Genomic DNA, 15,609 nt, shown 5'->3' with positions numbered 1-15,609 from the left:
CACACATTTCACATGTGTGCTTAGGCTATTAACAAGGTCTGCGGCCTCAAATGCTGCACAGTAACAGATAATGTTTCAGGTTTGATTGTATTAAATGGTCTCTGGTCATCACTGGGAAGCCTGGTCCCTTCTGTCCCGCAGGGAGGGAGGGATGGGAGGAGTGTTGGGGGGGAGGAGGAGTGATGAAGGGAGGAACAGTTTGAAGAGCTGGAGTGAAGTTAGAGTAGTAACAGATAGACACATAGCAGCAGAGAGACTGGGAGAGTGAATGAAGTCTGTTAAATTGGGAAAGAGACCAGCGCACATAGAGCAATCGTGTAATTTTAGGAAGATGTTACAATAGCTGTTTGAATTTAATTTTCACCCTAAACCTTTTCTTGTTACAGATATTTTTATTTTTCTGGTGTGTTTTGGTGGTGTTTTTCACAATTTATCTTCTCACTGCTTGTCCACCTGAACGTTACGCTTTTAAAGACTGTGTGAGCGTGTGTTTCTATGTGTGTGTGTGATATATAGTACAGCTAGTCATGGAACTGGAGCGTTTAGGTGGCGGCGGGGTTAAACCTGAGAGGGGCAACAGTCGTCTCTACAAGATAGCACTGGCCATGTGTGTGTGTCTCTGTGCCGCTCTGCTGCTTGCACTCATACTGGGTAAGTCCACCCCACACACACACACACACACAAAAATATATACACACACACAGTTTTACTAAACCTGCATTATAATTTGTAAGGAATTCAGTGGAAATGTATCGCATGCTCTCCTCAGATTATAGTACATGCAGACTGTAAATAACACACGCAAGCAAGCTGGTGGGAGCAAAGGTCTTTGTGGAGGGCTCGCGGGTAACTCATGTCAAACTATTTTTGGTTCATATAAGGTTTCATACACGCCCACGTGCACATGCAGAACCTTGCACTCTCCATAGTGCACTGTGGGAGTCAAGTTGAATTCTGGGAAAAGGGGGAAAGAATGTGTATGTTGACACTTTGTGGGAATCTCTTGCAGAATGTGAAATTAATTAGCAGGGAAATGTGGCAGATTAATGGGTAGGGTGTGTGTATATGTTTGTTTATTTACAGGGGGCAGCGCACATTAATTAACACTGTTTTAAAAAGAACTTCAATATGGATGTGTCAGGAGTGATTTGCACCTGTAGTCTGACTAAAAACAGGCCCATTAAGATATTGTTACATGTAACACTGTAATGATAAGAATAAGAGGAAAATTAAAGTGTTGCAATATTTTGACCTGATGAACTTAGGCAAGGCAAGACAAGTTGGTAATGCAGCTTTCAATAACATCTTTACACGAGACATATAAGGCTTTAAGACAAAAGACAATATAGAAAGAAACTCTGCAGATTTAATCATACTTGAAGTTTGATTTTAAATGTGCTCTTTGCAGGGCAGTTCCTTATTTCCATAGTTGAGACTACCAGATGTTTCCTGCTTTTAGAGAAAAGACTGATTTGTCAGTCTTTCTGCATGTGAATGGACCAATGCATTCAATTCTAGCAACAAATCCACATACAACAGTTTGTATGTTTTCTTACAAAAAGCTATGCACACAGTCCGTATAAAATCTTACAAATTAGCACACGGTTAGGTTAGGCTTATAAAGAGTCATGGTTGGGCGTAATCATGTTCCATACTTGACATATCGTGATATACGTAGTTTAAAACAACTCAGTTTTTGCAAGGACATGACCCCATGTCCTGGGTTGGAGTCCTATGTTTGTTTGACCCATCTACTACCTCATTCTCCTCCCTACGCAGACTTTTGTCGCTCTTTATACTAGATTACCTTACTTCCTGACCTGCTCGCGTCATATGATGGAAGATAGCCTGCAGCACCTTTTTTCACATGATCACAGCCTCCTGGCTCAGAATTATGTGGATTATATACCAATTAAAGTGCATTATCTTTGACGGAATAAGTACAAACAGTAAATAACGGCAGGAGTATCTTTCCCTTGTTTTAGTAGAGTCGCTCTTCATGAGCTTTTTAGTGAACTGGCTCAAAGGAGAAGAACAGAATCTCGCTGGATCTCTGTTTTTGCCACATGGTTTGTATACCCACCAGTTTAAGCCCTCATCTTAAATATTAGACACCAATCCAAATATAAAAGCTTGAAATTCTGTAATGAAACCAACTTGTGGAGCACTAGCCACAGCAGTGACAGAAAACTGACATGCATGTTTAATTTTGCCCGATGAATCTTAAGTTAGAAGTTAAGTTAAGTTAAGTTAAGTTAAGTTAGAAAGTGCAAACTTAACAATTTTCGTAACTTTTTGAACTTCCTTAAAAGTTTGAATAAAAAAATGCTCCACAAATTATTCATTTGACTATAAAGCAAGTTATCCGTACTTAAAACATGAAGCCACAGTCAGTAGAGATTAGCTTATTTTAGCATGAAAACATACTTGCTAGCACCTTTAAAACTCACAAATTATCATGGTAATAATGATTTGTTTAATCTGTATAAAAATTGTAGTGTAAAAATATCAAGTCAAGTATCAAACATGATGCAACAGGTTTAATAAGTGAGCTTCAGAGGTGCTCGAAGGCAGATTTTTTTTTACCTTTAGGCAAAGCCAGGCTAGCTGTTTCCACTACTTTCCAGTCTATGTGCTAAGCTATGCTAATCGGCTCCTAGTCTTGATATCCATTGGCCATCAGTCTGATGACAGCACACAGACTCTGTGTGCTGGTCATTTCGGCTAATCTCTATAAACAGATATCTGCATATGAATGCAGCTAAATGAAAAAAGCTAATCTAAAACTAAGTTGTTGTCAAACAATAACAGATGGATTCCAAGATTGCATTTCAGTTAATGAGTTACGCCTCTCCACACAGACTGCTTAACTGCTGCTCACATGTGATTTGTCAGTACTACTTGGACTACATTGGAAGCATTCTGGTTTCCAACACTAAAATCTTGTCTCATTGCCTGCAGATCTACATTATGCAGATATCTGTTTACAGAGATTAACTGGGGCCTGGCTGTAACATCATATTTAACTGACAGATATTAATGTGGTATCAATCTTCTCATCTAACTTTCTGCAAGAAAGCAAATAAGCCTATTTTCCCAAAATGTGGAACTATTCCTTTAAGAGTCATTTGTTCAGTAGTTTCAGTAGTGGTAGTGAGGATGGTCATGGCTGGGAGGGGTTTGTGTCTGTGTGTGTGTTTCTGGGGTGGGGTGAGTATTGTTTTTTGTTATTGAGGGAAGCCAACATTCTTGTGGTGGCATTGAAGTGTAATTATGTTATGTTCCTATGTATGCAGTACCACACACCCACTCTAATGGAAACCTTCCTCTGGTCTGCAACCATGCGAATGACCAGACACAGGAATGCCAAGTGGTTGTTTAATTTTTGACTTTTTAATGAGTTTAGACTTTTTAATGAGTTTCCCCCTCAATGTGTGTTTGGGTACATGTGTGTTTGTGTTGTGGGGCCTGTTAAGTGTCTCAGCAATGAACATGAGGTTGGTATTAGCAGTGACCCTGGAGCCTCAGACATCTGTGTGTGTGTCTAAACCCCTGTGTATATGTTTCCGACGGAGCGGTCAGGGGGGAGGGTTGTTGAGGTTGTTCCAGGCCAAGTGGGTCGCGCAGGGTTTAAGTTGTGACTGTGTGTTTCTACTCTAAAGTGGGCACAACATTAAGCAACTCTCACAAGCAGCTCTAACTAGACAGCAAGACCAGTCAACCTCCGAGGTCAGACATTGCGGCGCAGCTCCGTAACGCTCCACTCATGCGTTCACAATGGGGATTTGGTTTTCTAAATCTGGCGGCTCACTTCGTGGGCTTGTGCTGCTTCTGTTCACCCACAGAGCCACATCATTTAACAATGGTTTCTGCCAAGAGGTCAGAGAAGCAGGCTTTCGTTCACCTTCTAGGAAAGGAAGTGAATGGGTAGACTTGTGGTCACACTGCGAGTAGTGTGAACAATGGGTGGCTCTATCCTGTCTTACTGTGGCGTTTTGATTGCCCTTATTAGAAGTGTGTGAAGTAATTACAGCTGACAGTCAAGTTTAAATTAAAAGCCTGATGCATATTTTGGAAAGTACTCAAGATTTGCCTGTGATTCATGGCATGGCTGTATATCACACAGCTAAAGTAATGTGGCGATTGCAGGTCGACTCGACTTGATGCAGGCAGGCATGAGGTTAAAAATTTTATCCACTAAATGTTTACTCTGTCGGACTGCTCTCCAGCTGTATAAACTGCACTTTGACCTGTGTTTGTCCCATTTTTGATAAAGAGTGCATTGTGGGAATGTCCCTTAATGACGTCCCTCTGATAACCAGTATCATTTTCAGCCGTATGAAAGTATGATTAGCTGATATTGTCAGTTCTGTTTGTTTCATTCATCGATAGTTTGTATTACAATGACAGATAGAAATTAACTTGTGTTGCAGCCTTTCCAAGAATAAGAAATACTGTTTTGTTTCCATATTACTATTTCCATGTATAACTATTGTTCATAAAAAAGCCATCATTTTGACAAAACAGTCCTCAAGTTTAACTTCGGAATTTTTGACCTGGACCCTATTTTTCCACTTTTTTTTTTTGGTCAAAGTGTCTGATCGGAACAACAGTTTTTTAAACTGGTCAAGTATTGAGCAAGAGAGCTGCAATGTCATGTTCCCACCATCAATACGTTCACTAAAAGGGCTTGTTTTTGCCACTGACAAGCTCAGATTGTTATTTTAGGTATCTCACAACATTATGGAAAGGATCCCTGATGAGTTAGACCTTTATGTTAAAGCATAGTATCAATTTTGTTTCATCAAAAACAGCCCCAAAATTGCCATTGCCATTTAAATAAAGTAATGCTAGAGTGTATAGAGCTGCATATTTTCACTTCTAACTAGGTCAATTAAGGTTTTATTTCAACCAAACCAGAATTGCTGATTGTTTGAACAGTGGAAAGATGAACCAAGCTGGCTTGAGGGAGTTTTATGGTGTTTCTGCTGACTTTGAACAAAGTGATTTTAACAATGATAAAATTACTGTTAATTTAAATGTCATTTGGTGACTTTGGTGGTAACAATTTAGGGGCTGTTTCTGGTTAAACAAAAAGACACTTACAATAATAATCTGAAATCTTTCATAGCAAAAACAAGCAGTTATAGTTGTACATTGAAGGTGACATTAATCGATTTTGACATTACTGTTTCCTTGAGTCACATGGGAAAATAAGGTCCAGGTGGCTACCTTCTCACTTTTTTCCTGGGCTTCTAACTGCATCCCATGGTCTTTATCAGAAGCTTGCACACTTGTCAGAATTCACATTGGCAGAGAAAGCCAGAAATAAGTCAACTGGCAAAAACATGTTGACCTACACAGCATGTTTCCCTGGTTTCTCAGCTCTACACATGCATAATTTCAGATAATTTATTGTTTATGTAAAAGTGTGCTCTAAAACTGTGTTTGAGGTCCTATTGAGCAAAACAACATCCCAACACCAATCATTTGCTACCAAGAAGTAGAGGACTTTTTGTATAAAGATATGAAGTGGGTCAGTGCTGCAAAAGAACATGCATGCAAGCTAAATGTTCTTGAAATGTTAAAAACTCGTTATGTCTAAGTGTGAGTTTGCATTTCAGTGTCAAACTTCATCCTCTTTTCTTTTCCCTCAGTCTCACAGAAATCTAGTCAGGAGGAATTCTGTCTGACCCCAGAATGCATTGAAGCAGGTGAGGAGTGGTGCTGAGCAGTTACTGTATGTACAATTGCTCTGAGCATCCACTATTGTTTGTATGGTGACTGGTTGAGCATGAGATATTTTAGTTGCAACTCAAAGGGAATTATTTGGGCTCACTGGGGTGTGTTTTTATTTTCTGTCACCTTCCTTCTTGTAGCGGGGTCCATTCTTAACAAAATGGATAAGTCTATTAACCCCTGCGAGGATTTCTATACTTACTCCTGTGGCGGCTGGTTAAAGGAGAACCCCATCCCGGAAGATTCCTCATCGTATGGCATCTACCCCTGGCTGCGGCAGCATGTAGACATTCGACTCAAAGGTGTGTTGGCTTACAAATTTCCCATCAACGACTGAGTTTATCCACCCTGTTACAAGTACATGTGAATTAAACAGAATGTTTAATGTTTAACAATCAAAAGAAAGCAAGAGCTCTTCTGGTGTACACATCACTTACTCAAAAGGCAAGACTGACCTTGTGTCCATTTTATTTCACAACCAGGTGTTGTATTCCTATTGCCAGATACAGTATATAGTATAAGTTGAATTCAGGTACAGTTCACTGTTAGACCTCTGAGTTATGACATAGATTGTTTTTCTCCCTTAGAGTTACTGGAAGCTCCTTCAGACCCTGATGAACTGGAAGCTGTAACCAAGGCTAAGGTCCTATACCGCTCCTGTATGAATGAGAGTGAGTCTTACACACACACACACAAACAAACTTGGTTTTGTCAGTTAAGAGGACATTGCATTGACCTGCAGTCATTCTTTGGGAACTAAACCTAACTGTGACCATATCCATTAGATGCCTAACACCAGCTTATACCGTTATCCTGACCTTATCCCAACCATAACCTTAAATGGGAACTGAGGCCCCATAATGTGTGACTTTTTTATTTATCCCCAGGGTGTGAGTAATAAAACTGGACACACACAGATACGTTTGTATAGCACTGTGGGGACTATTGTTTACCAGCCTCAATTTTTCAAACTATATGCCTGACTCCCAACACTTAACCTAACTGAAATCTAAACCTATGTTCAACCTTAATGCTCAAACCAAATCTAAAGTCACAGCTCTTTGAACAAGTGAGGACAAACCAAAATGTCCTCACAATCAAAATGTCCCCATTCTCCATGTCTACAAACAGGTCCCCACAAAGATACTGTAAGTCAAGAGCACACACAAAGACACAGCGATAGTGTGAAACAGGACAAGATGAGCTTTTATTGATTGCCATGGCAGATCTAGGTCACTGCAGAGGCAAAAGCAATAAGATACAACAGATGACAAAAAGGGAAAATAGCATCTAAATACAAAAAATACAACCTGAAAAGTAGTAAAAGCAACCATTCAAACAAAATGCCGTACTTCATGCTAATTTCTTAATTTCTGTGTTTGCTTACATAGCTATACTGGAGCAGATGGACACCAAACCAATGCTGAAAACACTTAGACAGCCTGAGTTTCGGTGGCCTGTTGTGGGGGATGGGCTCGGCGGGGAGTATCAGTGGTCAGCAGGCGAGTGGAACCTCCTGAAGACCCTGGCAGAAATGAGGAACCAGCACAGTAAGAGTGTCCTGATTCGCCTGTACGTCTCCCCCGATGACAAAAACTCCTTGCACTACATCATCAAGGTCAGACATCCACAGTTCACTTGATGCATGCATTTGGAAAAAATGCTTATTTGTTCAACGCCACAGGTTGTCTTTTTTACACCCCAGTTTTTGAACGAATTAAACGATTAAGATATACAGTGTGTTAATTACGCCTCTTTTCCACTGTACAAAAAGTAAACAAAAAAACACTAACACCAGCTAACATCTGGGTTTTTTATTTGATGGGAAAGATTACAATCGACATTCACATTTGGGTCAAATGATTCTGTTGTAGTCATAGGTATTTATTGGCTCCAGCTCTGATTGGCTCTGATAGGCACATGGAAATATAACGCCCATGTGGATGTGCTAACTTCAGCCCCTTTTACCAGCGCAATGCAATGTCGGGCCACCATGAAACACTCTCTATTTCCACCCAAGCAGCACTTGTACATTCATTCAAATTGAGTCGGTGCTGAGTTTGAAAAGGAGACTGAATAAGTAAGAAACATAAAAAAGAAGTAACCACTGTAAGATTTTCACTAGCCTCCATGCTGCTTTCTACTGTTTACCAACCTGTTTTCTGTATGAGTCATTAAACATGACACACTAGAAAAAAATCAAAACAGAAAGGCATACTCGTCTACTGCAAAGTCGTGTACCCAACCTCTGGGCTACTGGCAATGGGAAAGGGGTCTATCACCTGTTTTTAGTGGGTGTTTGCATGTTTAAAAAAAATCTAAAAATTTTGGTGGAAAAGGGGTATTAGTGAGATTCTAAAGTGCTGGTAGGCAGATTTTGTTATCTTTGGACAGAGCCAGGCTAGCTGTTCCCCCCTGTTTCAAGTCTTTACTGTATGTCATAAGCTAACGAAAGCATCTGCTGGCTGTAGCTTCATATTTAACAATGTGAATATGAGAGTGTTATTATATCAAAGTCTCGACAAAAATGTGCAAAAGCATATTCCCCCAAATATGGAATTTTTCCTTTTAAGGACAATACTTGTGGTTTGTGGATTTTAATCAATCAAGTGCATATGGTGAATACTTTTATATTGCTGCAGACCATTATCCAAAAACATACCATGGCTGTGTTTGAAATCATCCAGTCATTCATACTCCCTGTGGGTTCTATGTAGAGGACTATATCGTGAGCTCATTTGCAACATGAAAAACACTTTCAGACACTACCTGAGTAATTTTCTCTGCTCCATTAATATCACTGTTACTTCATTTCCATCCAACAATTAAAATGTGCCATTTCAACGTCGGCTGGTGAACCATCTATAACAAACACTGGCATGCATATTTGTGATAAATACGTGATATTATAGTGAGTGGATTTACCCCAAATTGATAAATAATGTTACAAAGTACTGTGTTGTGATGTGCTGCTCTGCTCACATTAAATATAGGCCCATTAATGGCGTTACAGCGGCAGACAGAAAAGCAGAAAGAGAGCAGTGTGATTTCAAACTCTACCACTAATGTAATGTGTAATGTTATGCATTAAGCCAGTGCGACACAAATCAGGGCTAGTAGCAACCCAGCTTGCTAAAGTCAGCTAGCGTTAGCCCCTCTCTGTACAGTAATGTTAGACACCAGAGAAATATTAATGTCCAATTTTTAAAAAATCTCTTATAGGACTGACAACTACACATTAATTTGACAATGTATTACATGGCTAAGAAACTATTAAACATGTACAACAGCTTGTAGTCAAGCTGCTTTCTCTCCTCTTGTCCTTCTCTTTGTTCATCCAAAAAAGTCCATCTGTTCTTTCAGCTCAATGCATGATGGGATATATTGCTTGGTTAGTGACCATCGATGGTACACTACTTTTCAAGATGCATTGTGGGATACTTTGAGTCCACTATATAGGGTATAATAATTCCCACTCTACTTTCGGACAGCACTACAAAATGGCACAGTCACCCTATGGTGGACTGTGTAGTGAGAAATGAGTGATTTCAGACACAGCCCATCTTTTTTGATTGATTTCTTACCTTCCAGGTAGCCATTTGTTTGCCAGCTCAGTTTGAAATTTGACTTGCAGAGACCTGACAAATGTTGCACTGCAGGACGTGATCCATCACAGCAAATATTTAGCCACCTTGATTTTTGCAGTTTTAAGCAGGGACTCTCTTAGAAACTTCTCTGGTTGGTGATATCAAGGTAGCTGAAATTTGAAAGTCAGCTGCTGAACATCAGCCTTGAGCAAATCACATGGTTAAAAGCTTTGTTCCTGATGACTTTCAAATTTTGGTGTACTTGATAGTGCCATCAAAAAGAGTTTTCAAACTTCCCTGTTCACAGCTTCATTACTAAAACATCTATTACAAATCTCATTGATTTGGGTTTGCAAATCCTTTTTGTTCTTTGGTTACAAACACTGCAGCCCTCTTTTGTTTTTCATTAAGCATGATGGGTTTTTTTCCTACTACACAACTATTAGTCAAATCGGAACTAGCCATGTGTACTCTTATACATTGGTGGATACTAACGCAAATAAAAAATGTCATAGCCTTCTTAGACTCAGAACGAAAGGGATTCAAAACAGTAACTTTGACTGTAATGGATTACTGATTTTTGTACCATTGTGAAAATAATGTAATTTAATGGTTGCCTGAAGGGTATTTGGGGAAAAAAGTAACCTCTAATGTCATATCTACACAGTTTGTATTTAAAAGATGTAAAACCTCTAGCATTGACGTGTAGGCAGATACAATTTTGGTGCTTTGTGCCGTCACATTTTGCTTTTTGTCACTGCAGCCAAAGTCAAAAGATAAACAACCCCAAAAAGCAGCAGAAGCTAACCTCTGCTCTCCATCTTCATGCAGCTCGATCAGGCGTCCTTGTCTCTGCCCTCCAGGGAGGACTACATCACCAACACTTCCTCGGCCCGGGCGGTGAGTCTCTGCTTCATCTTTCACCCCTTTTTAACCTGTCATCTAAAAACTCCTCTTCCTGCAGCAGCTATTTCCTCCCTGCTTGAGTGATGACTTATAGCAGAAATTTTTTTTAGCCACTTGACATATCAGCAGTTAATGTTGGGTTTTATCTTATATTATATTATATTATATTATATTATATTATATTATATTATATTATATTATATTATATTATATTGGAACAAGAGCTTTTTTCCACAGTCAACATTTTCGGAAATGCGACGCAGTCTTGAATTGTAGAAGAGGCAGATGATACTGATTGCTCCACTAATAGCTGCCTCATTAGGCCAGAATAAAAATGCAATTAGTATGCAGCGACTAATTTTTCTCAACTGGAAAAACTCCCACTGTCATTCTATTAGTACACTGTCACTATCGGTGGTATAATACATTCTTCACCCACATACAAAGGTCTACATAAAGTCAGAGGACAGACTTTAATTTAGGTTACAAAGGGGAGCAAACAGTAAACAAGCAGGCAATCAGCAATTGGTTGTCTCTTTTTATTTGCTGATTTTGCAATGAAAAATAAGTGATAAAAAAGGCTAACAGTAGATATAAGGGCTCCTGATATGTGTTCAAACAATCCACATATCAACCTGTGTCATTGTTTAATAGCTAAGCTTATTTTCTTCTGCCATCTATAAATTTCCATTACTTACTTACTTTTTTGTTGTATTGCTTTTTTATAGTTATTGCAATGAATTCATGAATCAGCACAACCAAAACACATCTCATATATTTACATGTATTTGCAATTATTGTGATTATTATTATTTTATACATCTGGTGATACAAACAGAAAGACTGAAAAAGAAAGAAAGAAAGAGAAAGCTATTCCTTCATACAGTATACACATACATACATACATACATACATATATACACATGTATGAATATCGTTGGAGCTATAATGTAGTTTTGTTTGTTTATTCTATCCTTATCTAAACACAAGGTAAATATAAATGTACACATGCAGCTATGAAACTGAACACAGGGTGGAGCATTCATGTGTGAAGTGCATACAGGTGAGCTCCAGGTAGTGGAAATCAGGTGTGTAGAAAGGTTTTGACCGTGTTACGGAAGCATGTTGTGTAAGCATGAAGTATCTGCATGGAAGACTGAAGTTGTTAAATGTATTATTGATTAAATATGAACAATGCTGTTGTTCTTCTATGTTATGGTGAGCATGTGTATATTGTATTGAGAATAATGGATTGCCACCTGTACACCCCTCAGTGGCTTGTTTAGACATTTTGTTAAAAGTCACTACAAATGATATTTCTAAGTACATACATATGTTCATTCATGCTGGCATACAGATGTACCTACATCCATATATATGAATACATTACAATGGGTGTTATTATTTTTGCGCTTGGTTTATCTGTGCATATATTCATAGACATATATGAATTAATATCTGTTTTTGCAACACCTTGTTTTAGCACTCTGTTTTAATATTTTATTGTTATTGGTATGTTCTGTTTTAACAGTTACTTTTTTTACTCTTTCATTTATTGCTTTTATTGTTTTGTGAAGCACTTTGTAACATCTGTTTTGAAAAGTACTATATGATTAAATGTTCATCATCATTGTTGATGATCTGTCTGTATTTTATTTTGTTTATTTTTAAATGCATTTTCATGATAATTTTATCTTAACAGTACGTATATTCCTCCCCTATTTGGACACAGGCTTTTAAACTTAGCTATAGCTTTAAATGGTAATGGTATTATTTAATGAGTGTTGTCTGCAGCTGTTTATCTGTCCCCTTAAAACAGGTAATAAAAACATAACACTGATGTAGTGGTAATATAGTATCTCAGTGCAGATGGAAGTGTTGATTGATGTCTGATGGTGTCTGATGTTTGATAGTTGTAGTGACAGTAGCTTACAGCGATGAAAGATCAAATGACATTTGTCTGTTTTTGCCTCTTTCTGCCTTTTTCTGCCTCTCTTTTTCTCTCTCTCTCTCTCTCCCTCTCTCCAGTATCGTGCAGCCCTGCTCAGTTTGATGGTAGATACAGCCGTCATGCTGGGTGCTCCAGAGAAAGCAGCACTGACCCAGATGGAGAAGGCTCTCGCCTTCGAGACCAAACTTGCTCATGTAAAGACGTCATGTCAGATATATATAACTTCATTGAATGTATGGAAAAGGAGATGATTTGATAGGCCCGAATGGCTCTGGAGCTAATTATAACCCTGCATTATTAACTGTGAAATATGAAATTGATTCATCAACTTAAAAGGAAATTATTTTATGATGGAATTTAGAATCAGTCATGTGTTAATAAGACTGTTCATTGTGTCTGCAGATCCTGATTCCCTATGAAAACCGCACCAGTGAGAACATGTACAACAGATACTCACTCTCTCGCCTGCAGCGCACCATACCACAGGTACAGACAATTTCAACTACATTTTAAAAAATTAAAATTAATTAAGATCCTCCCTTATGTCTCAAAACCATACCAGGACCAGCTTCTTCATGGTTTATTTTGTATATTTCTAGGTGTGACGAATAAAAGACACTCAGTGGAAAATACTTGCCTGGCAGTGATGCAAAATCTGCGACAGTTGCAAAATTGTCATGATGTTGTGATATGATGTCCGTTCCACACAACGTTATTTGTTTATGCCTTTAAGTGCAGTGTGAAAGATCAGAATAACCTCATTTAAAAAAAAGAAATACAAAGCTTTTTCATTGGGGAATATTCATGTTCTGTGTGAAAGTACTCATGACCAAATACATTAACATGCACGCATAAATTTGAAAAAAATTCAAATAGAGCATAGTTGCTCGAAGTGTGCCCCGCAGACCAATGGCTGCCCCCAGAGACATTCTGTGCTGGGTCCAAAGGTGACATGAGTTGCATGCATTTTATTTTACACATCTGCAGCCAATTGTAATACTTTTATTTTCAATATCTTGCATTTACAGTAATACACTCGACTATTGCAGCAAACTGCACCTCCCTGACAAACATCTGTCACATTAGGGGTGACAACTCATAGACAGCTACTCGATGCTTGGCAACTCATGGCACCTCACATTCATTCATCAATGCTCATTCTGTTAGCTAGAATTAGCAATTTCAGTTGACAACTTGGCAGTCTGTGTGGAAATGAAATGGAAAAGCCACCCAGAAATAGGCTGTATGGCTGAGGAGAAAAGGAGGTTTCAGGAAAAATGGATGAACTCTTACTTCAGCGGACCTCAGGGGACAAATAAAGGGATACAGTTTCATACGGGTGAATTTGGTGCTCAAGGAATTTTATGTTAAACACCATTATGAGACCAACCACAAATCCTGCAACAAGTTCATGAGTGAAGGCCCCAAATGTAAGGCTGAACAGTTTGATCGAGACCAAACATAAGGTTGAACAGTTCCGAGACGTATCTGCCCCGCAGTCAGTCCTCACAGATCGTGTGAAAAGTAATGACTGTGTAACATAGACAAACTTTGTGGTACAGTCGTTCACAAAATTGCTAAGTCTGGTAGACAGTTCAGTGATGGAGAGTTTGTGTGGGGATGCTTGGTGAAAGTGGCCGCCTTGGTTTGTCCTGAACCTGTGTGGCCCTGGATGATATGCTGGCTCTGTAAATTGGCACTTATCTAAACTTTGATCACCCCTACTTTAGGGTGGAAGACACTTATTCTCAAATTGCGGCCTACTGGCCAAATCTGGTCCAGGATAGGGTGCCAGGTGGCCCGCCAACCATTTTCGAATTCACAATAAAGATAGATTGATTCACACTGTGGTATTTTTTTGTCTTTTGAATGTAAAAAAGGCTCCACACTGCATGAAAAAAATCATTATTCGTTATTATCAAAGAAAAAATGCCAAGGGAGGATCCTTCAGACAGAGTCTCAGGCTACACCCTGAATGTTCTCTAATCCTAGAAACACTCCTGTGTACTGTACACCTGACCTGCGGGCCTACTGCGACTGGATTTGCCTCTTGGCAAAGATTAATGAGGACAGCAAACACTGACAGATTGAAAACAAGCAGTTCATTTTTTACTGATAAATATTATTAATGTTTGTTTATTAACTGGCCCCTGGTGTCATTTTGCAAAAGTGGCCCCGAGGTAAAGCAATTTTAGTATCCCTGGTGTAAGACAAGCAGCCAGAAGTCTTTATTCATCCTGCACAAATCATTTAAACATCATAACATTAGAAATAAGATCTTCCTCCAAGTATGGATCAATAGAATACCATGTATTTGTATTTATCATGTCATAAATTATATGTACACACTTTTAAGAAGAGATATAAACTCTTATTTAAAAAACTGACAGCAAATAAAGTGAATTATATCCCAATATAGCTTGTTTTCACCTCAGTGTCTTTTTAATAAATATTATAACCCCTATCACTGCTTCTGTCTGCAGTTTGATTGGCTGAGTTTTGTAAAAACTGTAGTGGAGTCTAAAGCTGACCCAGCTCGGTCTGTCTCTTCCTCTGAGAACGTCATCGTCCGAGCGCCGCAGTACTTCAAGGAACTTTTCAAGCTCATTAACACCACAGATCCCAGGTACACACACACACACACACACACACACACCACACGGGAACAGCCAGACAGAGAACACACACAGACAGATGAGCACACAGTGGGGCTTGAGGGCTCCTGTCTCTCATTATAAGTATATTATAATGTATAATGAGATTACATGTAGGTTTTTAATTAATGTCCCTCCTCTCTTTCTCTTTCTTTCCAGGACTGTTGCTAACTACGTACAGTGGAGGACAGTTTTTTCCAGGATCACTACTCTGAGCCGGCGTTTCCTTTACAGATACCTGGATTTTGCTCGGGTTGGTACTGAAAAAAATCTACAAAATACATGTCCATAATCAATTATTTTTTAAGTGATTAGATTAACTAAAGAATGAAATGGGTTTGGGGGGGGGGGGGGGGGGGGGCTCTTAAACCCATTGAATTGTGTAGAAATGTAGGTCTGTTGACCTTTTGCAGATACATGGTTTGTAGCTGTCCCACATTATACAACATGTATGGAGAGTGTTTGGCTGTGAAACACTGGAATTTGGTTTAGATTATCCTATGTAGCTTTAGTGTATACATGAAGAGGCCTGAATTCCTAGTTCATTTAACAAACTCTACGTCTGACCCAGAGTCAGACTAATTCATGACTTCCTTTAGACTTCTTCTAAATGCACAAACTACAAATGACTCTCTCGAAGCAAGCCTTTAATGTACCACTGAAGCTGTGTCCAGATCTCACACTACCTTTCTACATTTCTACCCAATTCCTAGAAGTGTCAGTATATATATCTATATTTTCCCCACACCTCTCAGTAGCTCTGAAAGTTGAC

At 38.9% G+C, this 15,609-nt stretch overlaps 1 protein-coding gene across 1 annotated transcript in view; it reads left to right on the top strand.

Moving 5' to 3' along the window:
• The first annotated feature begins 229 nt into the window (after positions 1-229).
• The window catches only part of phex (phosphate regulating endopeptidase homolog, X-linked), a 32,049-nt gene continuing 16,669 nt past the window's right edge, over positions 230-15,609 (top strand). Inside the window, exons 1-10 of the mRNA XM_050056886.1 lie at positions 230-651; positions 5,658-5,714; positions 5,880-6,041; positions 6,327-6,410; positions 7,131-7,357; positions 10,158-10,226; positions 12,261-12,377; positions 12,586-12,669; positions 14,667-14,809; positions 14,997-15,090. Coding sequence (XP_049912843.1) covers positions 528-651; positions 5,658-5,714; positions 5,880-6,041; positions 6,327-6,410; positions 7,131-7,357; positions 10,158-10,226; positions 12,261-12,377; positions 12,586-12,669; positions 14,667-14,809; positions 14,997-15,090 — 1,161 coding nt within the window. The 5' untranslated portion in view covers positions 230-527. The remainder of the gene's footprint in view (positions 652-5,657; positions 5,715-5,879; positions 6,042-6,326; positions 6,411-7,130; positions 7,358-10,157; positions 10,227-12,260; positions 12,378-12,585; positions 12,670-14,666; positions 14,810-14,996; positions 15,091-15,609) is intronic.

The sequence above is a fragment of the Epinephelus moara genome, chromosome 11, assembly GCF_006386435.1.
Source record: "Epinephelus moara isolate mb chromosome 11, YSFRI_EMoa_1.0, whole genome shotgun sequence".
NCBI classification, from domain to species: domain Eukaryota; kingdom Metazoa; phylum Chordata; class Actinopteri; order Perciformes; family Serranidae; genus Epinephelus; species Epinephelus moara.
This window is presented reverse-complemented; position numbering and strand designations above follow the sequence as displayed.